Raw genomic sequence first — 21,689 nt, 5'->3', positions numbered from 1 at the left:
GGGGTTGATTTGGATCTGCAGCTGCTGGCTTATGCCACAGCCACAGCAATGCCAGATTGATGCCGTGTCTGTGACCTACACCACAGCTCAAGGCAACACTAGATCCTTAACCCACTGAGTGGGGTCAGGGATCAAACCCACATCCTCATGGATACTAGCTGGGTTTGTTTCTGTTGAGCCACAGTGGGAATTCCTGTACATTTCCTGTTTCAGACCTGAATTAGGCCTCATTCCTTTTGTGGTATTTAAAAGTTCCCTCAGTGTTGGGTTACCCATTCCTATTTGGCTTTTATTATTTCTAGGCCTTTTTAGTGGACAGAACTAGAAAATATGATTCGTAAGGAAAAAATATTTTGAGATAACATTTTTTTACCTTTTAGATTTTATTATATAAGGTAAGTTCACAGAATTCCTTCATCCTTGTCCTTTCCGTGCTCCTCCATACTCAGGGAAGAATATCATAGGGGTGACAAAATTCATAGGCATGACAGCTTTCATCAGTGTATCTTTTCATTGTTGTTGTTTTTCTTTTTTGGCTGCCCCGCTGCACATGGACTTCCCAGGCCAGGGGTCCGATCTGAGCCACAGTTGTGACCTATGCCACATTTGTGACAACACTGGGTTCTTAAATCCACTGTGCCAGGCCAGGGAGCGAACCTGTATCCTGGTGCTGTAGAGATGCCACTGATCTCTTGCACTGCAGTAGGGAACCCATCATTGTGGTTTTTAATGTAAGCATTGCTAGTCATGCATATACCCTCATTATCATTTTTCTTACACAAAAGACAGCCAAGTGTTCTACTTGCTTAGCATTAATATATCCCAGCGGTCATACCATCATTCCTTATCAATATTCAAAGATCTTCATTCCTTTTTATAGCTGCATATTACCCACTCTGTTTTGTGGATATGCCATAGTTTATTTAACCAAGGGTGGGGAGTCTTGCTGATGCTATTAAATAATGAAAACAGACAATTTAGACTGATTGGCATCTGCAGTAGATCTGTTAAAGTGGACACGCAGAAGATATACATGGTGGATGTCTTTCAAATGTTTATCTTGTTGTCTTTTTCAAGCTCAGCACACTTGCCTGCCTGACTACATAAAATGTGCAAATTCAAATGTTTGTATTCCTCGTCTTTTCTTGTGTGATGGAGACAATGACTGCGGGGACATGAGTGATGAAAATCCCATTTATTGTGGTAAGATAAACCTGCTTCTCTTTCTGTGGTTGCATGCCTTGAGCTAATACAAAGAAACATGGCCTGGGTGTTTGGGCTAATTTCAGTTTGACCTTGTAAGTTAATGCAGCAGGCATTTGCCTTCGGATGTGATTGGAGGGGCATAAGAAGTCCCTTCTTGTTATTTGCTGGCTGGATGCCTGACTCCAGATATTTCTTCCAGAGACCAGCTCTGATGTTTAACCTTCTACAAATTGAAGGCCTTTTGTCTTCAGGAACTCCAAGCAGAATTCACACATTGAGCCCTCATATTTGCTCTCAATACATTTATAGTAGCCATTAGTAACTGAATTTTTCTTTTTTGTATGTTTGACTTTCAGAAACCTTTTTTATATTTAGCGATTTGGTTCTATCAAATAGTTTTTCTGTATTTATAGCTCAAATTAAAAAGCCTTAAGCTTGAGAACTTAGTGTAAATAGATGACAATTTAGTACTTATTGCCAGGCCAGGCCAGGCTGTAGAAAGAAGAAGCAGAAAATCTCCAAAACACAAATCTACAAGACCAGAACTACCTATGTTTATGTGAGAAGAATCAATCTTCACACATAGCAGGCAGAGTCATTTACTCAAATTGTAAGGATGAGTAGGTGCAGAACTACAGACATTCTAAAATCATGGTCTAACATGACTAAAAGGTTGTGTGTAGGGTGAACTCAGATTTGGTCATGTTGTTTTTGCTCTTTAATAGACTATTTTTTTTTTTCTATTATGGCAGAAAACCTAGAATCAATTCTGGGTTATATGTAATTTGTAATTTTATGTGTAAAAAAAGTCTTTTGGTATTTCCTGATTTTTCCCATCAGAATAATCTTTTTTTTTTTTTGTATTTTGTTTTTGTTTTTTGCTTTTTAGGGCCCCACCCATAGCATATGCAAGTTCCCAGGCTAGGGGTCCAATCAGAGCTATAGCTGCCGGCCTACATCACAGCCACAGCCACAGCCACAGCAACAAAGGATTTGGGCTGTGTCTGCGACCTTCACCACAGCTCACGGCAACACTGGATCCACTGAGCGATGAGGCAAGGCTCGAACCCACGACTACTACATCGTTACTAGTTGGATTCATTTCTGCTGCGCCACAATGGGAATGCCGGTCTTTTGATATTTCTAGCAAGTCCAATCTCTTTTGGGATTTTTGGAATTCAGACAAAAATTCTGGGAAACTGGTGTAGTATTGATCCCCATGCATATCCCTCCTGTTGGGAAACCTATACATTTTCCAGGCCTCGGTCTTCCTTTCTTGGCAACTCTTAGTCAGTTCAGAGATACAGGCAGGTGGTTAGGAACAAGTTTCTCATGGGTTTTATCTCCTTCCCCCCCACCTCAGTCTCTCCAACATGTAAGAACAATGAGTTCCAGTGCACATCTGGATCCTGTATTCCTGAGTTGTGGCATTGTGATGGAGAAAGAGATTGTGATGACGGCTCTGATGAACCTGCCACTTGTGGTAAGCAAGCATGAAAAGCATACAGATGCAGCTGGAGGACGTCTTCCAGCTACCTCCAGTGCAGATTGGGGTTCTGGCTGCTCAATGCTTATTAGTCCCCGTTCCTTCTCTTAGCTGACATGCTGAAACCATTCAGCAGACATTCATTAAAAACCTGTTCATGCCCAGCACTGGGTGGGCTGCTGATCAGGATATGGAGGTTGCTGATTGATGGGGATGGAAAGAGATTATGTTGGTGGTGCGCTTAATACCCGCCTGGCTTGTAAAACTCAGTTAATTATAATTGACTCTGAATTGGAATTTCTGATGTTGACTGAGTTCTGACCCCTAAGACTGTGGGAGGATCCGAAAGTGACTGAAGTAATCAAATCCGTGGGGACGGGGCACACATTTTTTTTCTACAGAACTGTAAAAATATAGGTACAATCTTCGACATTGTTTGTCTGTCAGTAAATCATATTGCTATTTAGGGGTTGGCAAACTATGGCCTTGGGCTAGCTGCCTGTCTTTATACATAAAGTTACCTTAGAATGTAGCCACATCCTGGCTATGGCTGTTTTTGTGCTACAATGGAAGTGTCAAGTAGGTGCAACAGAGAGCATATGGCCTGTAAGCCTAAAATACACACTGTCTGGTTAAGAAAAAGTTTGCTAGCCACTGTCTTTTTTAATGGCTGCATGATATTTCATTGAGTTAACTGCCTCTATTTTAAAGATTTAGATTACTTTATTTTTTTATTATAAATATAACTGTACATAAAACGTTTTTTTGGAGGGCTGTTTTCTTAAGACCATTAGCCTAGTGTTGCAGCTAGATTCAGACTTTGGGGGCGGGGGGGCTATGTCCATAGCATGTGGAAATTCCTGGGTCAGGCATTAAACCCAAGCTGCTGCAGACAATGATGGATTAACTCACAGGACCACAAAGGGAAATCCAATTTTTTTTCTTTCTTTTTTTCTTTCTTTCTTTCTTTTTAGGGCTGCACCTGCTGCATATGGAAGGTCCCCATCTAGGGGTAGAATCGGAGTTGTAGCTGCCAGCCTATGCCATAGCCACAGCCACACCAGATCCAAGCCAAGTCTGTGACCTACACCACAGTTCATGACAATGCCAGATCCTTAACCCACTGAGCAAGGTCAGGATTGAACCCACTGAGCAAGGCCAAGGTTGGAATCTGCATCCTCATGGATACCTAGTTGGGTTCATTACTGCTGAGCCACAATGGAAACTCAACGGGTGCTGTATTTTTTAATAATCTCTGGGTTTATGGGCATATTACTGCTTGATTAGGGACAAGTGGGGATCTGATTAAAGAATTCTAATTGGTGTTCTACACAGTCCGAGCTGTACTAAGCTTCTCAAGATTTCTGGACTGCAACTACTTCTCACCAAGAAGGCTTTTTCTCTTTTTTTCAGTGTACTCCCCGTCAACCTGCTCAAGTGATGAATTCAAGTGTGACAATAACAGGTGCATTCAGATGGAGTGGGTCTGTGATGGAGATAATGATTGTGGGGACATGAGTGATGAGGACGGAAGACACCATTGTGGTAAGCGAAACCTATTAATTCCTCTGCATAGTGACATTACAGGGAAACCCAGTGGATTTAATTTTCTGTCTTTGGAGAGTATGGTTGTCAGATAGGTTCCTCTTTAACTGAATGCACACAGATAACACGGTACATTTCTGCAGTCAGGAATGTTTGAGATTATCCCCTTAAACCCTTTCAAATGATGAAAAGTGATTTTAATGTTTCTTTCTATTGCATTTAAGTAATGGAAATAATATCCTACATTTCTAGAGCAGATAAAGAACTCAGATGGCCATTCTTAAGAGCAGCTATACTAGTGTAGCAATTAACTGTGCCTCCATTTTTATCTGTTACCTTAGAGCTGTTCTTTGGAGAAGGGAGGAGGGAGAGACTCATTCCTCTGAAGTGAACTATGGAACAGACTACGGAGCACCATTTTCCATTACCAGTGGAACACAGAGCTCTTAGCTAAGGTGTCTCCCAGGAGTCTCTTTCAGTAGTAGAATATTAAAAACATTGATTCCATGATGTTTGCATTTGATTGTTAACCTCATATGTCCATGATTTGGTGGTGGTCTGTGAAATGGATTGTTGGCAGCTGCACAAACTGTAGCACGTGCTTTGCTCCCATATCCTCTCACCAAGACCCCACCCCTTTTTTCTCCCATTCACCAACAAATGAGATTGGATAAAATATTTTATTCTGCAGGCTTTAATGATTACAAGTTAGCATCCTAGCTCTTTCCTAACAGTGTCATGGTTTCTGACAATGTTTAGTGACATATACTCCTCCTACATACCTAGGAAAGAAACCATAGCTTTTAAGAAAATTCTATGAGCCCTCTGGTCAATCACTGTGAGCTTTAATTTTCTTTGTAGAACTGGCATAAAAATGCCCATCTCACATTATGTTTGTGTGATTATACATTATAAACTAAAAAATGTTAACCAAATATATAGGATTTTTGGCATCCAAATAATAAAATGAAAGTAGTTTTATGCAGCCCTAAGGGAAAATAAGATCTTATGTTAATTTTATGGAAAGCTAAGTGAGGTGTTTTATTATCTTTATTTTTTACTTCCGAAAAAACCCAAGGTCCAAAGCAGTTAAAATGAAAATTTTGGATGTATTTTTATTATGATCTATTATTGTAATTTTTTTTTTTTTTTTTTGCTTTTTAGGGCTGCCCCCGAGGCATATGGAGGTTCCCAGGCTAGGGGTCAAATCAGAACTGCAACTGCCAGCCTACGTCCCAGCCATAGCAACTCAGGATCTGAGCCACATCTGTGGCCTACACCATAGCTTATGGCAATGCCAGAGCCTTAACCCACTGAGCAAGGCCAGGGATTGAACCTGCATTCTCATGGTTGCTAGTCGGATTCGTTAACCACTGAGCCATGACGGGAACTCCATGATCTATTATTATAATAGTGTAATTTGTCTCCCTATTTCCCCTTCGTTTCCCTTTATCTCTCAGGCTGTTATATAACAAAAAGCAAGATAAATAATGGTTCAGGATGAATTTGACTGCTAGTATGAGTTCTCATATGGTTTCTGCTTCTCACCTGCTTTGATTTCAGAGAATCACAACTGCTCCAGTTATGCGTTTCATTGTGTAAATAGTGCGCCTCCATCCAGAAGGTGCATTCCTCTATCTTGGGTTTGTGATGGTGACGCGGATTGCTCTGATGCTTATGATGAGCATCAGAATTGTACCAGGAGAAACTGTTCCGGAACGGAATTCAGATGTAGTAATGGACTGTGCATCCCCAACTGGTTCAGGTGAATTGGAGATTAAACAATGTATCTTCCTATATACCAATGTGGTCATTAAATATAATTTTAAATATTTTTATGGAGGATGGGTCCATGAAGTCATACTCTGACCTCGTACAGAGGGCCAGAGAAATGAAGAAGGCTTATTGTTTTTTTTTTTTTTTTTTTTGGCATTTTTGCCTTTTTCTAGGGCTGCTCTCTTGGCATATGGAGGTTCCCAGGCTAAGGGTCTAAGCGGAGCCTAGACCTACTGGCCTACACCAGAGCCACAGCAACTCAGGATCTGAGCCGCGCGTCTGCAACCTACACCACAGCTCACGGCAATGCCGGATCCTCAACCCACTGAGCAAGGCCAGGGATCGAACCCACAACCTCATGGTACCTAGTCGGATTCGTTAACCACTGTGCCATAACGGGAACTCCAGAAGAAAATTCTTAAGGCAGCGGACCCTCTTAGTTTTCCATTTGGAATCAAGGCCTGAGAACAAGAAATACTTCCTTCTCTTCTCTCTCTGCTATACTTAAAATAACAGTGCAAGTGTGATGATACATACATCATGGGCACCGAGGCTCATTGTGAAACCAGACAGCAGGCAGAGGCAGGTGAGACGAGCCGAGGGCACATGCTGCATCCAAAAGACACAAACACTAGTCAGCATCCTTTATTTTGAGATATGTTGGGAAGCCGTATTTTCATCTGAAATATTCTGAATTTAACTGCTGCAAACAAACTGAAAAAGCCTCTTCAAGAGTGGTGCTGGGTCTCATAACAGGTGTGACCATCGCAATGACTGTGGTGACTACAGTGATGAGAGGAACTGCAAGTACCCAGCCTGTGATGAAAACCTTTTTACCTGTCAGAACGGTATCTGCACTTATAAGAGTTACATCTGTGATGGGGAAAATGACTGTGGCGACAATTCTGATGAGCTGGAGCACCTGTGCCACAAGGAAGAAACCACATGTCCCCCTCATCAGTTCAGGTGTAACAATGGGAACTGCATTGAGATGGTGAAAGTCTGCAACCACCAGGCTGACTGCTCAGACAACAGCGATGAGGAAAGATGTGGTGAGAATAAAAAAAGATTGGGGAAAAGGAAACCAGAGAGACTGAATGTGGATTGTCAACCTTTTATGACTTATCAAGACTTTCCCGTTGGTCCTCTAAGTAGAACATGGCCAGAAATCGCTATTGCTTGTCTATCAAAAAGAAAGTGTTTTTTTTTTTTTTTTTTTGTCATTTTCCTTTTCTAGGGTTGCTCCTGCAGCATATGGAGGTTCCCAGGCTAGGGGTCGAATCGAAGTTGTAGTCGCGGGATCCAAACCGAGTCTGCGACCTACACCACAGCTCACGGCAATGCCGGATCCTTAACCCACTGAGCAAGGCCAGGGATCGAACCCACAACCTCATGGTTCCTAGTCGGATTCGTTAAACACTGAGCCACGACAGGAACTCCAAGAAAGCGTTTCTTGATATATAGGATTAGTCACAAATATCTTTTTGGAGTAATTCATCCCTTTGGCAGTCATTACAGGCAACAGGAGATGAACAGATTCAGGCCATCAGTCTCTGTTGCTTCTCTTTGAACTCTTGCAATGACTTGTTGCCTGAACTGCCCCTCTGCTGGGATTCCTCAGCCTTTTCCTCAGGGGGCTAAAGGGGAGAGTATTAACCCCCTTCAGACCCTCACAAGTAAACAAGTCTAGAAATTATAAAATATAAAATTCCTGAGAAAATGTTCTCCCCGCTGTGTAGCTGTGTTTTTGAGTGAGCATCACCATGGGTCGCAGGACCTGCTAGAGGTACCCTCTGAGGTGCTGGGTGGCTCATCCCACTTGTGAAAGTCAGTCAACTGTGCACATCTCTCCCCAGCTCCACATTCAGTGACTGAAATTGGCTCTGGTGTGAGTTCCCACGCCGCTGAAATAGAAGAGGCTACAATCAGAGCACTACTTCCCACCCATCCCCCACTTCCTCCCCCACCAGAGACCACTATGTGGGCCCTTTTATAAAAAAATTATTTTATTGAGGTAGAGTTAATATACAACGTTGTGTTAATTTCTGCTGTATAGCAAAGGGATTCATTTAGAAATCCCTTCTTGGTCTTCTTTTAACATGATTCATTCAGAATTGGGTCTGTCCAGTGCAAAGGTTGACTTTCGACCATTGGGGTGGATCCATTGCTGACGTTTTAGCTTCTCTGATGGCTGTTTTTTACCTACAGGCGTTAATGAGTGCAATGACCCGTTACTCAGTGGCTGCGACCAAAACTGCACAGACACCTTAACCAGCTTCTATTGTTCTTGTAAGCCTGGTTACAGGCTGTTGCCTGACAAGCGAACGTGTGTTGATATTGACGAATGCAAGGAGACACCCTCCGTCTGTAGCCAGAAGTGTGAGAATTTACTGGGCTCCTATATCTGCAAGTGTGCCCCAGGCTACACCCGTGAGCCTGATGGAAGGAGCTGCCGGCAGAACACCAACATTGAGCCCTATCTCATTTTTAGCAACCGTTACTATTTGAGAAATCTGACTATAGATGGCCACATTTACTCCCTTATTTTACAAGGACTGGGCAATGCTGTGGCATTGGATTTTGACCGAGTAGAAGAGCGATTGTACTGGCTTGATATAGAGAATAAAGTCATTGAGAGAATGTTTCTGAATAAGACAAACAGGGAGGCAGTCATAAAGTACAACATACCAGGTACAGAAAGTTTGGCTGTCGACTGGGTTACCAGGTAAGAAAATGCTGAGGAGCTTTTTAAAAGTTCAGAAGGAGTTTTTTGTTTTTGCCACCCATGTTTCATCTTCATAGGGAAATGCCCTTTTCAATTTGGGGTAACAGGTGGCATTTTAATGCTTCTGTATTTTTTCCTGTTGTATACCTTATAATCAAACGGGGTACCAAAAAACCTAAGATCTAGTGTTTTTAAGATTGATGATATGGGTTTCATGGGGAGGGGCTTTACATAACAGGCCATTCAGTTAACTGGTGATGATTGAATGGATGATTAATGCATTCGATGGGCATGCTCAGTCATTTAAAGCTGCTTCCTCAGCACTTCCTGCATTCAGTGCTGTGCCAAGCACCTGGGGTTTAGAGGTAAATGAGACTGACACAATCCCTAACATCCTGGAGTTCACAGGCTTGCTTACAAGGCTAGTCATTCCCAATGGGAATGGGCTACTTATTATAGAATAGAGAATGGCTAACTGGAAACTCTGAACATCTTCAAGGTCAACAGTGATGTTTTAATTAAGGCTATACTAGATCAACCATAGTTCCTAACATCTCTATTGAACATTGAATCTATCAAATACTTGGCATAGAGTCATTTTGTGGTTGGCATGAAGCTGCAGGCTCTTAGGCTGCAAATGTTATGTCTATGGTCAGCCCAGACCTGCAGAGGACTCTTCCACATCTTCTCTGTTTGATCATCTTAAGATCCTAAAATGAGGGATGGAGGCTTTGCTCCTTAGTTCTACCTGAATGGTATTTGGCCTGCCAGGGGTACCTGAAGAATAATGAATAAAGTATTGACTACGTGAATACAAGTGTTTTATATGTATATATAGCTCTACTAGATGTCACAAGCATAGTGATGAATGATTTGCAGGAACAGAACTAATCCTCGTACTTTTCCTGTCACATCCTTTGTTCCAAGGTAGAGAAAGATGGTATTTTAACCTTGAAATTGGCATTCAGCTCTCTCTTCTAAAAACTGGTAGGATGCTATTTTCCTTTGGATTTCAGCTACCTTCCTCTCCTTAATTAGTGGAAAAAATTAGATACATGAGTGGTAGTGAGGAAGATGGAATAGAAAAATCCAGGATGAGGAGGGGATAAAACATCCCAAGCATTTTCTCAGGTATTCAAGAAGGTTTACAGCCAGGCTAAACATTCCTTAAACCACAAAGGCAGAAGAGAAGCCAGTTACATTTTAAGTTTGTAGAGGACAGTTCTATAACACTAATTACACTGAAATTTGAATTTCAGAATTTACCTAACTTAATTGAGTGGCAAGGCTTATACTTTCATGTATACGCATTTCCCCATCCTCAAGCCTCAAGATGCTACTGTCTTAACAGTTAAATATTCTGATGCCCAGCACGGTTGGATGAGGCTTACCTCTGGCAAGGAAACACCAGGGCCTTTTGGAAGGGAAATTGTTCCAGTGAGAATTGACTCTCAGCTACTAAATGACACACATTTAGGTATTGAATGTATTGAACCCTTTGAAAAGTACTTTCAGGAGCTCCCATCGTGGGTCAGTGGTTAATGAATCTGACTAGTAACCATGAGGATGAAGGTTTGATCCCTGGCCTCGCTCAGTGGGTTAAGAATCCAGTGTTGCCAAGAACTGTTGTGTAGGTCACAGATGTGGCTCCTATCCCACTGTGGCTGTGGTGTAGGCCAGCAGCTATAGCTCTGTTTTGACCCCTAGCCTGGGAACCTCCATACGCTGCGGCTACGGACCTTAAAGAAAGAAAGAAAAAAATGGAAAAGTACTTTCAGTCTTCTGGTGAAACTAACCCATGGACCCTTGTTGGACAAAAGCACTTCACACATTTATGCTCATACAATTTTGCATCAGTTTTAGAGGCTACACAGAATTCCCAGAGCCCAGGTTACCCTGATGACAGGTTAAGGACCCCAGATTAAGAGCCCAGCTTTATAGAAAATAAATGGATCTTATTGAAGTTTCTAAAGCTTTAAGTAAAACTTGGTTCAGGGTAAGAAACTCATTTTGCCAGCCTAGTGTGTCAGGGCTCTCTCTTTCTCTCTCTTTTTTCCCCCTTGGCCTGTAGCTGCAGCATATGGAAGTTCCCAGGCTAGGGGTTGAATCAGAGCTGTAGCTGCTGGCCTACGTCACAGTCACAGCAACGTGGGATCTGGGAGCCGTGTCTGTGACCTACACAACAATGTAGGATCCTTAACCCACTGAGCAAGGCCAGGGATGGAACCTGCGTCCTCATGGATACTAGTCAGGTTCATTACCGCTGAGCCATGAGAGGAATTCTTTTTATCTCAAGGATGCCACAAGTCAGCCTTCCTTTGTGCAGTCTCAGTGATACACTTAGGCAAGATTGTTTTTTAACTCCTCTATTTAAATTGTAATTCATGATACTCACTGCTGTCACTCCTGCTTTCCCTGCTCTTCTAAAGCCTGGAACATGCTCTGCAAAGGGACCTTTTGCTGCATGAAGCAAGTAAAGCCAGAATCCTTGTATAAAGTGGTTCCAGGATTCCCTATGTGCCATCACCTTCCAGGGGGGAGTGAAGCATACGTTCTTGCATCTTTTGTTGCCTCATTGAAGGAAGATTAACTGTTTTTCCCCTTGTCCTTGTTTACCTGGGGAAAAAGTTTGAGTAAAACTTGGAAAACAGTAGCTTATTGTGTACTGTTTCCCAAGTAAAATGGTTGTAACTCCTGGTTCTTCATCTCTTCATTTTCAGAAAGCTCTATTGGTCGGATTCCTACCTGAATTGCCTTTCTGTCTCTGACCTCAATGGTCGATACCGCCGCAAGCTAGCCGAACACTGTGTGGATGTCAACAACACCTTCTGCTTTGATAAGCCCAGAGGAATTGCCCTTCACCCTAGATATGGGTATTGTCTCCCTGTAATCTTAGGCTCTTCTTTCACGCACTTACTTCCACCTCTGTTACCAAAAAGGCTGTTTATGTAGTGATCTCAAGTCCAATATCTTGCTGGAATTTGTCTTCTGCTTTTCCTCCCTGGTAAATGACGTAGTATAATGCGTAGAAGCATGGCTTGTTCAAATGATATTCATCAGCTCTTTTCTTTCCATCATACACCATTTCACTTTTCAAATCACATAATTTTGACTTGGCTGCATGCAATTAAATTATGGTTAAAACAAAAGCAAAATAGAAACACTGTTACTGGACTTCCCTTTTGAAATCCACTGAAGTTCCCAGTTACTCATGTTCATTCCTAAGCATTTCCTGTATATTATCCCCTTTTATTTTCTGTTAGTTCTCTTTCCTTTCTGAAAGCCTATAAACTCTATTTCTTTCATTGGAGAAGGGCTGTGTCTTTGCTACTGAGTTATTTTGGTTTCAGGGACTGACTCTTTGTGTTTGTTCCAACAGATATGTCTACTGGGCAGATTGGACTGACCGAGCATACATTGGGAGAGTAGGCATGGACGGAAGGAATAAGTCTTTGATTATCTCTAGCAAGATAAAATGGCCCAATGGCATCACCATTGATTACACCAATGATCTGCTCTATTGGACAGATGCCCACCTGGGTTACATTGAGTATGTACATAGAAAAGAGTAAAGCAAACTAACTGGGTAACCGTTTATTCCAAACACCAGAACGTGTGTTGCCAGTGCTTTATTCCCAGGCATCTTCTAACTGGCCTGTTTGTTGAAAGTCACTCTGAGGTCACTTCTAACTAAAATGCCTATAGGCAGTTCTCTGAACTCTGTGATATGGCACAGCAGAAAGAGCAAGTCCTATAGGTCATGTTTTTGTCCTGGTGCTTTTACTTCTACTCCTAAAAAAAGGAGCTAGTCATCTCTCCCCTGAGGTAGTCAACTTAGTACTCAACGCATTTTAATGTTCCTATCCCTTTTCTTTGCCCTTCCCTCTCGAATATATGATTAAGAAATTCTAGTATTTGAAAAAAATTCAAATATTTTTCAATGAAAAGTACTGTTTAATGAAAAATACTCTTTGTGAAAAAAATAATGCAAATGATTAACCAAGCATTTATTTTAGGAAATTGCTAATTATGACCCATTAGACTATGGTAATGTCTTCCGGCTATTTATGAGCTAGTACCCAGGTATACAGCCTGTTGCATTCAAAACCATGGAATTTTCACTGCTTAACTAGAACTATTTTGAATTATGTCATTCTGTTAAATTTATTTTGAAAATTCTGAAGTTCTCTAATCCCATGTTCTCTTGGGAACATGCCATTGAGAAGGATGGCGCACGTGGCACACATGGCTAGTGCCTTCTCCTTATACCCTAGTGGCAGACATAGGTAATCAATCTCAGGACTCTATTTTGTTGAAGTGGGACATTTTCCCAGAATCCTCCTCAGTTGACACATGTGATGAAAACTCTTTGCCACTCCTATCATGAAGCAGAGGAGACTAGATTGTTTTTATAGGCTATGCTGTCCGCCTCTACTAATTCTCAGTATCTCTTTCCTTGGAACTACCTCATGATCCAATTTAAAATATATTTAGGGTAAGTAGGAAAGGAGATTATAAGGATTTTGACATATAATGCTGATGGCTTTGGGAATATTCTCTTTTCCCTGGTTCATTTGATATACTAAGGCAAACTTTAGCTTTCTCTTTGTAGACTTTACCACAGCAGATACTAACTCACTCTTAGATATGGATCAGAGTAAGAATATTACTTCTAGTTCATTTGTATCATTTTAATGTAATATACAGATTGTTACACCCTTGGCCCTTCCCGCTATATGTGTGTTCTCTCTCATTCTCTCCATTTTTATGGCTGCATCCGGGCCAGGGATCACATCTGCAGCAATGCCAGATCCTTTAACCCACTGTGTCAGGCCAGGGATCAAACCCATGAGCCTGAGCCACTGCAGTCAAATTCTTAACCCACTGTACCACAGTGGGAACTCCTGGTATTCCCTCTTTGATGGAATAACATAGAGCTTAGCTTTCCATAAAATACAAGATGTTCTGAATTAGTAGAAGGATCAACAGCTTTCTTGCTGGATTTTTTTTTCTTTAAGTATTGAAAGCTTAGTGGCGCAACGGAAATGAACAGCTTACACATAGGTAATTAGAGGTAAAAAGGAATTTTCTAACTACTTAATATTTTGTTCAATTTAAAATAAAATCTGATATAAGTTATTTGTGTAGGTGGATTCTTAGATTTAGGTAAAAGATGAAAGTCTATCTAAAAGTCAAATCATAATATCCTGCACTATGATCTGGAAATGAATGAACCTTTAGTATTCATATAACCGTGTTGACTTGATCAGCTCTTGAAGGAATAGCGATACCTATGTTCAGAAATAGATTTCATAGACCATGTAAAGCAATACATTTTTATAGCGAATCCAACCCATTTCTTGTCTCTGTTAGGATGTGCTGACAAATTCTTCTAGCTGTGCCTGTGGTTCTACACTTAACAAAAAATATTCATAAAAGTGTTCAAGCTTTCTAAACATGTGAGAGATCATGCAAGAACTGAAAGGGAAGGTCTTTTTTTTAGGAAACAGATAATGATAGGTTCTGGTTACTTATCTGCAGTCTTATCAGTAGAGGTCAAGAAAGTCTTCAAGTTTCCCTATGCCTTCTTTTAGTAACCATAACCTGTGATGTGCGGCATATCATAGTTCATAGCCCAGAAATCAAATCCGCACCTTAGCAGTGACCTGAGCCATAGCAATGACCATTATCCTTAACAGCTAGGCCACCAGGGAATTCTAGGAATGTGATTTTCAAATCCTGGCTTTTGGGCATTGCTTTTGCCACTTTTGCATCTCTTGTACAGTCCAAATATAGCTTTTGTCTTAATTGAAGAATAGGAGTTTTGAGGAGGATCTGAACTTCAGTTACCTCTTGATGGTGGAACTTTCTTCACTGATTTGTCAACTCCTCTTTGAGGAGAGGTGTTGTCTTCACTGAGTGACTCTTCTTTCCTTCCACCCCAGGTACTCGGATTTGGAGGGCTCCCATCGGCACACGGTATATGAGACTGGGACTCTGTCTCATCCCTTTGCTGTTACCATTTTTGAAGACACTATTTATTGGACTGACTGGAATACCAAGACAGTTGAAAAGGGAAACAAATACAATGGGTCAAATAGGGAGGTGCTTGTGAACACAACTCACAGACCGTATGACATCCATGTATATCATCCCTATAGGCAGCCATTTGGTGAGTACGCAAAGCAGAAGTTTGGCACAGTTGTTTAGGGTCTTGTGCATACCATTGTTGTTGGTTTTTTTAAAGCATAAATAACATGATTTATACAAAAAAAATGGTGTTAAAATTACTGTTAGTGTTTTCTCTAGAAACAAATGCTGAGAGTTTACATGATGGAAATATCTTGAGAGTTTATTCCCCCACTCCTGGGAAAGGCTCCTTATAGTTGTCTTTCACAACACCTGCTCTGTTCTTAAAGATCAGTCTGGGTTTTCTTTTTGAGAAGAATCAACAGCTGTGATGTTGCCTTGACATTTCAGCCCTGAATACTTAAGAAAGCACCTTTGAAAAATAAGGGCATTTCCTATGTAACCAGAATAAATTATCAGACTTGAGATGTATTATAATCATTTCTTTACCAAGATCAATCTATTGAAATAGTTGATTTAAAAGAACTATCATTTATGAAATGTCTTTGCATTTGATAGCTAGCTAAGTTTTGGGAATATTCTTTGGGAACATAGTGGATTTTGTGGGCCTACTTTGTGGTGGTGTCTTGTTAAAAACTTGGAAGTTAGGGAGAGGAGGACAAGATGGCGGAGGAGTAGGGGGACACGCTCGCCCTCTCCCACAAACACAACAAAAAAAGCACATCTACAGAAGAAATGACTCGCACAGAACAACAACCAATCGCTGGCAGAGGAACCTAAACTCCAATAACGGCAAGAAGTTCGTGACATTATTGGGCAGAACGGGAGAAAAGAGGAGAGTGAGAGAAGGTGAATCCGAGCGGGACGGGCGCTCCCGAAAGGGAACTGCGGAGGAGAAAGGGATCCCGCACCCTGGAAAGTCTCCTACCGGGGGAAAGATCAAACGAACCGGAGGAATCTCCAGATGCAGAGAAGAGTGTAGCAGTAAGTTGGAGTACGGAAAAACGATCAAGAACCCAACGGACCATCTGAACTACGGGCACAGTCACCAAAAAATTGAGACGCCTGGGTGGGGGCTGGGCACCGAATCCTCGGCTCCAGAGGTTAGTCCCCGGGAAAGGGCCGGGGGACGCCTGGGTGGGGGCTGGGCACCGAGACCTCAGCTCTGAAGGTTGGTCCCCGAGAGGGGGCCGGGGGACGCCTGGGTTGGGGCTGGGCACCGAGACCTCGCATCCGAAGGTTAGTCCCCAAGAAAGGGCCGGGGGACGCCTGGGGGGGGGGGCTGGGCACCGAGACCTCGGCTCCAGAGATTAGTCCCCGGGCTAGGGGGGCGGGGAAGAGCGGAAACTGCTTGGGAGGTCTCTAAACCATTTGACGGGGCAGAGACTGCCTGGGAGACTAGAAAACAAAGCTGTCGCAGAGGAAGGGAGCAATACTCTAGGGGCGGGGAAGTGGAAAGCCGCCTCAGAGGGAACCTGGGAGAAGAGCCTGGTCTGCGCCCGTGCTGGGGAGGGGAGAGAAGAAGGGGTGGGTCCCCATAGAATACCCCCCACGCCACAACAAGCTTACAGGCCCGCTAGCTAGCAGAAAGCTGTGCTTCCCAGTGCATTCCCTCCCCCCACCCGCGCCACCCCCTACGCTCTCGCCGAACCTGGGGCTGCCTGCCATCCAGGAGGGCTGGCCTCAACAATTGCCTGAAGCCTACCACCGCAGGGGCTCTCCCTGCACAGGCCTGCTTGCCCTTTGGAGGGGCTACACTTCCACTGAGCAGCACCAAACACCACCAGCCCCCTAGAAAAGGCCTGCAGCCCAGAAAAGCTAGAACAAGCCTAGCCAGGCCGTGAATAGATCGACCTAATTCTCTGACGGTTTTTCTGAGACGGGCTCCCCCGGGGAGGAGCCTCTTGAGTCTCCAAGGGCCTTGCTACACGCCCAATACCCCAGGGGGTGCTAAGACCTAGTGGACCAGCTGCATAGGACTGCCAGCTCCAGGCAGGACCCCCTGCAGCCCAGAAAAGCTGCAACAAGCCTGGCCGAATTGGGAAAAGATCTCAGACGGTCTTTCTGAGTCGGGCTGTCCTGGGGAGGAGCCTCTTGAGTCTCCAAGGGCCCTGCTACCAGCCCAAGACCCCAAGGGGTGCTGAGACCTAGTGGACCAGCTGCATAGGACTGCCAGCTCCAGGCAGGACCCCCTGCAGCCCAGAAAAGCTGCAACAAGCCTGGCGGAATCGGGAAAAGATCTCAGACGGTCTTTCTGAGTCGGGCTGTCCTGGGGAGGAGCCTCTTGAGTCTCCAAGGGCCCTGCTACCCGCCCAAGACCCCAGGGGGTGCTGAGACCTAGTGGACCAGCTGCATAGGACTGCCAGCTCCAGGCAGGACCCCCTGCAGCCCAGAAAAGCTGCAACAAGCCTGGCGGAATCGGGAAAAGATCTCAGACGGTCTTTCTGAGTCGGGCTGTCCTGGGGAGGAACCTCTTGAGTCTCCAAGGGCCCTGCTACCCGCCCAAGACCCCAGGGGGTGCTGAGAACCAAGTGAAATCTGCTACCATCGTGGGGTGGACCTCCCAGTCCTGTCTGCCCTCAGGAAGTCCTCCTTTGCTTCAAAGAAACACTGTTAGTCCCATCAACACTCCAGAAAAGCCACACTGCCTCAAAAAAAGATTGACCAACAACGACAGCCCTCAGGAAATATTCCAGGGCAGTGACAAGGCAAACACTACCCGATAACGGAGAGTACAACTCCCTCAGGAGAAAGAAGACAACAAGCAAGATGAAGAAGCTGAGAAACCACCCCCAGTCAAACCAACAGGAGAACTCACCTAAAACAGTCAACAATGAAACTGATCTCTGCAGTCTGACAGACCTGGAGTTCAAAAGAGAAATAGTGAAAATACTGAAGGAATTAAGAGAAGATATGAACAGCAATGCAGATACCCTCAGAAAGGAGCTAGAAAATATAAGGAGGAGCCAAGAAAAACTAGAACATTCATTTGCAGAGATGCAAACTGAACTAGGGGCAGTAAAAACCAGAATGAATAATGCAGAAGAACGAATCAGTGATATGGAAGATAGAATAATGGAAATCACTCAATCTGGTCAACAGACAGAAAACCGAATCAAAAAACTGGAAAGCAATATAAGAGACCTATGGGATAATATAAAACGGGCCAATCTACGCATAATAGGAATTCCAGAAGGAGTAGAAAAAGATAAAGGAATGGAAAATATATTTGAAGAAATTATCGCTGGAAACTTCCCAAATCTAAAGGATACTGGATTCAAGATACAAGAAGCACAGAGGGCCCCAAACAAACTGAACCCAAACAGACCCACACCAAGACACATCATAATAAAAATGGCAAAAGTTAGTGATAAAGAGAGGATCCTAAAGGCAGCAAGAGAAAAACAGAATGTTACCTACAAGGGAACCCCCATAAGAATATCAGCTGATTTCTCTACAGAAACACTACAGGCCAGGAGGGAATGGCAAGAGATATTTAAAGTGCTCAAAGGAAAAAATATGCAACCTAGAATACTTTATCCAGCAAGAATATCATTTAAAATAGAAGGGGAAATAAAAATTTTTCCCAACAAACAAAAACTTAAAGAATACAGCAACACAAAACCCAGGTTAAAGGAAATATTGAAAGGGCTTCTCTAAACCAAAAAGAAAGGAAGGAAAGGGAAGAAAAAAGAAAAGAAAAAAAAAAAAAGAAGAAGAAGAAGAAGAGGAAGAACTAGGACTGAGGAAGATACAATCAGAGAGCAGTCACTCAAATAAGCCAGCATACAGATTTAATCATGAACATGCTTCAAACAAAATAAAATTAAAAAGAAAAAAATAAAAGAGTCATCAAAACCATAAAATGTGGGCAAGGGATGTTAGGAGGTAAATAATCCTTTTTGTTTGTATGTATGTCTCTCTTCTTAATTTTAATATAATAATGAAGTGTTTGAACTTACAGGACCATCAGGCTAAAACACACAATTATGGGAAGGGGTTAGCATACTTAAAAAACAGGGCAACCACAAGCCAAAACCAAATATTGCATTTGCAAAAAATGAAAAAAAAAAAATACACTCAAGCAGATAATAACAGGAGACCATCCAACCAAAAAAAAAAAAAAAAAAAAAAAAAGAAGAATGGAGAACCATAGAATCAACTGGAACACGAGGATCAAATGGCAATAAATAATCATCTATCAATTATCACCTTAAATGTCAATGGACTGAATGCCCCAATCAAAAGACACAGAATGGCTGAGTGGATAAAACGGCAAAAACCTTCAATATGCTGCCTACAAGAAACTCACCTTAGGACAAAAGATACATATAGATTGAAAGTGAAAGGCTGGGGAAAAGTATTTCATGCCAATAGACATGACAGAAAAGCAGGAGTTGCAACGCTCATATCAGACAAAATAGACTTTAAAACAAAAGACATAAAGAAAGACAAAGAAGGACACTATTTAATGATTAAGGGATCCATCCAAGGAGAGGATGTTACTATCATCAACATATATGCCCCAAACATAGGAGCACCCAGATACATACAACAAATATTAACAGACATAAAGGGAGATATTGATGAGAATACAATCATAGTAGGAGACCTAAATACCCCCCTCACATCAATGGACAGATCCTCTAGACAGAAAACCAATAAAGCAACAGAGATCCTAAAGGAAACAATAGAAAAGTTAGACTTAATTGATATCTTCAGGACACTACATCCAAAAAAATCAGAATACACATTCTTCTCAAATGCTCATGGAACATTCTCAAGAATCGACCACATATTGGGACATAAAGCGAATCTCAATAAATTTAGGAGCATAGAAATTATCTCAAGTATCTTCTCTGACCACAATGCCATGAAATTAGAAATCAACCATGGGAAAAGGAAAGAGAAAAATCCTACTCCATGGAGACTAAACAACATGCTACTAAAAAACCAATGGGTCAATGAGGAAATCAAGAAGGAAATTAAAAACTATCTTGAAACAAATGATAATGAAGACACAACCTCTCAAAATCTATGGGATGCTGCGAAAGCAGTGCTCAGAGGGAAATTTATAGCAATCCAGGCCTTTCTCAAAAAAGAAGAAAGATCCCAAATTGACAACTTAACCCTCCACCTAAATGAACTAGAAAAAGAAGAACAAAGAAGTCCTAAAGTCAGCAGAAGGAAGGAAATTGTAAAGATCAAAGAAGAAATCAATAAAATAGAGACTCAAAAAACAATAGAGAAAATTAATAAAACCAAGAGCTGGTTCTTTGAAAAGGTGAACAAAATTGATAAACCCCTGGCCAGACTCACTAAAAAGAGGAGAGAAAGAACCCAAATCACCAAAATTATAAATGAAAAAGGAGAAATCACAACGGATACAGCAGAAATACAAAAAACCATAAGAGAATACTATGAACAACTATATGGCAATAAGTTTGACAATCTGGAAGAAATGGACAATTTTCTAGAATCTTACAGCCTGCCAAAACTGAATCAAGCAGAAACAGACCAACTGAACAGACCAATCACTAGAAATGAAATTGAAGAGGTCATAAAATCACTCCCTACAAATAAAAGCCCAGGACCAGATGGCTTCACAGGTGAATTCTATCAAACATATAAAGAGGAATTGGTGCCCATCCTCCTTAAACTCTTTCAAAAGGTTGAAGAAGAAGGAATACTCCCAAAGACATTCTATGAGGCCACCATCACCCTCATTCCAAAACCAGGCAGAGATACCACCAAAAAAGAAAACTATCGGCCAATATCATTGATGAATATAGATGCAAAACTTCTCAACAAAATCTTAGCCAACCGAATCCAACAACATATCAAAAAAATTATACACCATGACCAGGTTGGGTTCATCCCAGGTTCACAAGGATGGTTCAACATACGCAAATCAATCAACATCATACACCACATTAACAAAAAAAAAGTCAAAAATCATATGATCATCTCAATAGATGCAGAAAAAGCATTTGACAAAGTTCAACATCCATTCATGATCAAGACCCTCGCCAAAGTGGGTATAGAGGGAACATTCCTGAATATAATCAAAGCCATTTATGATAAACCCACAGCAAATATAATCCTCAATGGGGAAAAACTGAAAGCCTTCTCACTCAAATCTGGAACAAGACAGGGATGCCCACTCTCACCACTGCTCTTCAACATAGTTTTGGAAGTCTTAGCCACAGCAATTAGACAAACAAAAGAAATCAAAGGCATCCATATAGGAAGAGAAGAGATCAAACTGTCACTGTATGCAGATGACATGATTCTATACCTAGAAAACCCTAAGGACTCAACCCCAAAACTCCTTGAACTGATTAATAAATTCAGCAAAGTGGCAGGATATAAGATTAACATTCAGAAGTCAGTTGCATTTCTGTATACCAGCAATGAAGCATTAGAAAAGGAATACAAAAAAATGATACCTTTTAAAATTGTACCTCACAAAATCAAATACCTCGGAATACACCTAACCAAAGAGGTAAAGGACCTATATGCCGAGAACTATAAAACCTTAATCAAAGAAATCAAAGAAGATGTAAAAAAATGGAAAGATATTCCATGTTCCTGGATTGGAAAAATCAATATTGTGAAAATGGCCATCCTACCCAAAGCAATCTACAGATTCAATGCAATCCCTATCAAATTACCCATGACATTGTTCACAGAACTAGAACAAACAATCCAAACATTTATATGGAACAACAAAAGACCCAGAATCGCCAAAGCAATCCTGAGAAACAAAAACCAAGCAGGAGGCATCACTCTCCCAGACTTCAAGAAATACTACAAAGCCACAGTCATCAAAACAGTGTGGTACTGGTATCAAAACAGACA

General features: G+C 41.9%; 1 protein-coding gene across 2 annotated transcripts in view; it reads left to right on the top strand.

Moving 5' to 3' along the window:
* Positions 1-21,689, top strand: part of LRP2 (LDL receptor related protein 2) — a 197,213-nt gene that overhangs the window by 132,762 nt on the left and 42,762 nt on the right. For both annotated transcript variants that reach the window (NM_001444893.1, XM_084998147.1), the window contains 9 exon segments: positions 1,078-1,203; positions 2,570-2,689; positions 4,106-4,237; positions 5,801-6,002; positions 6,770-7,065; positions 8,222-8,738; positions 11,459-11,611; positions 12,118-12,288; positions 14,684-14,910. In NM_001444893.1, coding sequence (NP_001431822.1) covers positions 1,078-1,203; positions 2,570-2,689; positions 4,106-4,237; positions 5,801-6,002; positions 6,770-7,065; positions 8,222-8,738; positions 11,459-11,611; positions 12,118-12,288; positions 14,684-14,910 — 1,944 coding nt within the window.

This window comes from Sus scrofa, chromosome 15 (assembly GCF_054392235.1).
Source record: "Sus scrofa isolate SSC_HxYL_T2T_F1_AM1 chromosome 15, Sscrofa_HxYL_maternal_Yorkshire_Landrace_v2.0, whole genome shotgun sequence".
Classification (NCBI taxonomy): Eukaryota; Metazoa; Chordata; class Mammalia; order Artiodactyla; family Suidae; genus Sus; species Sus scrofa.
This window is presented reverse-complemented; position numbering and strand designations above follow the sequence as displayed.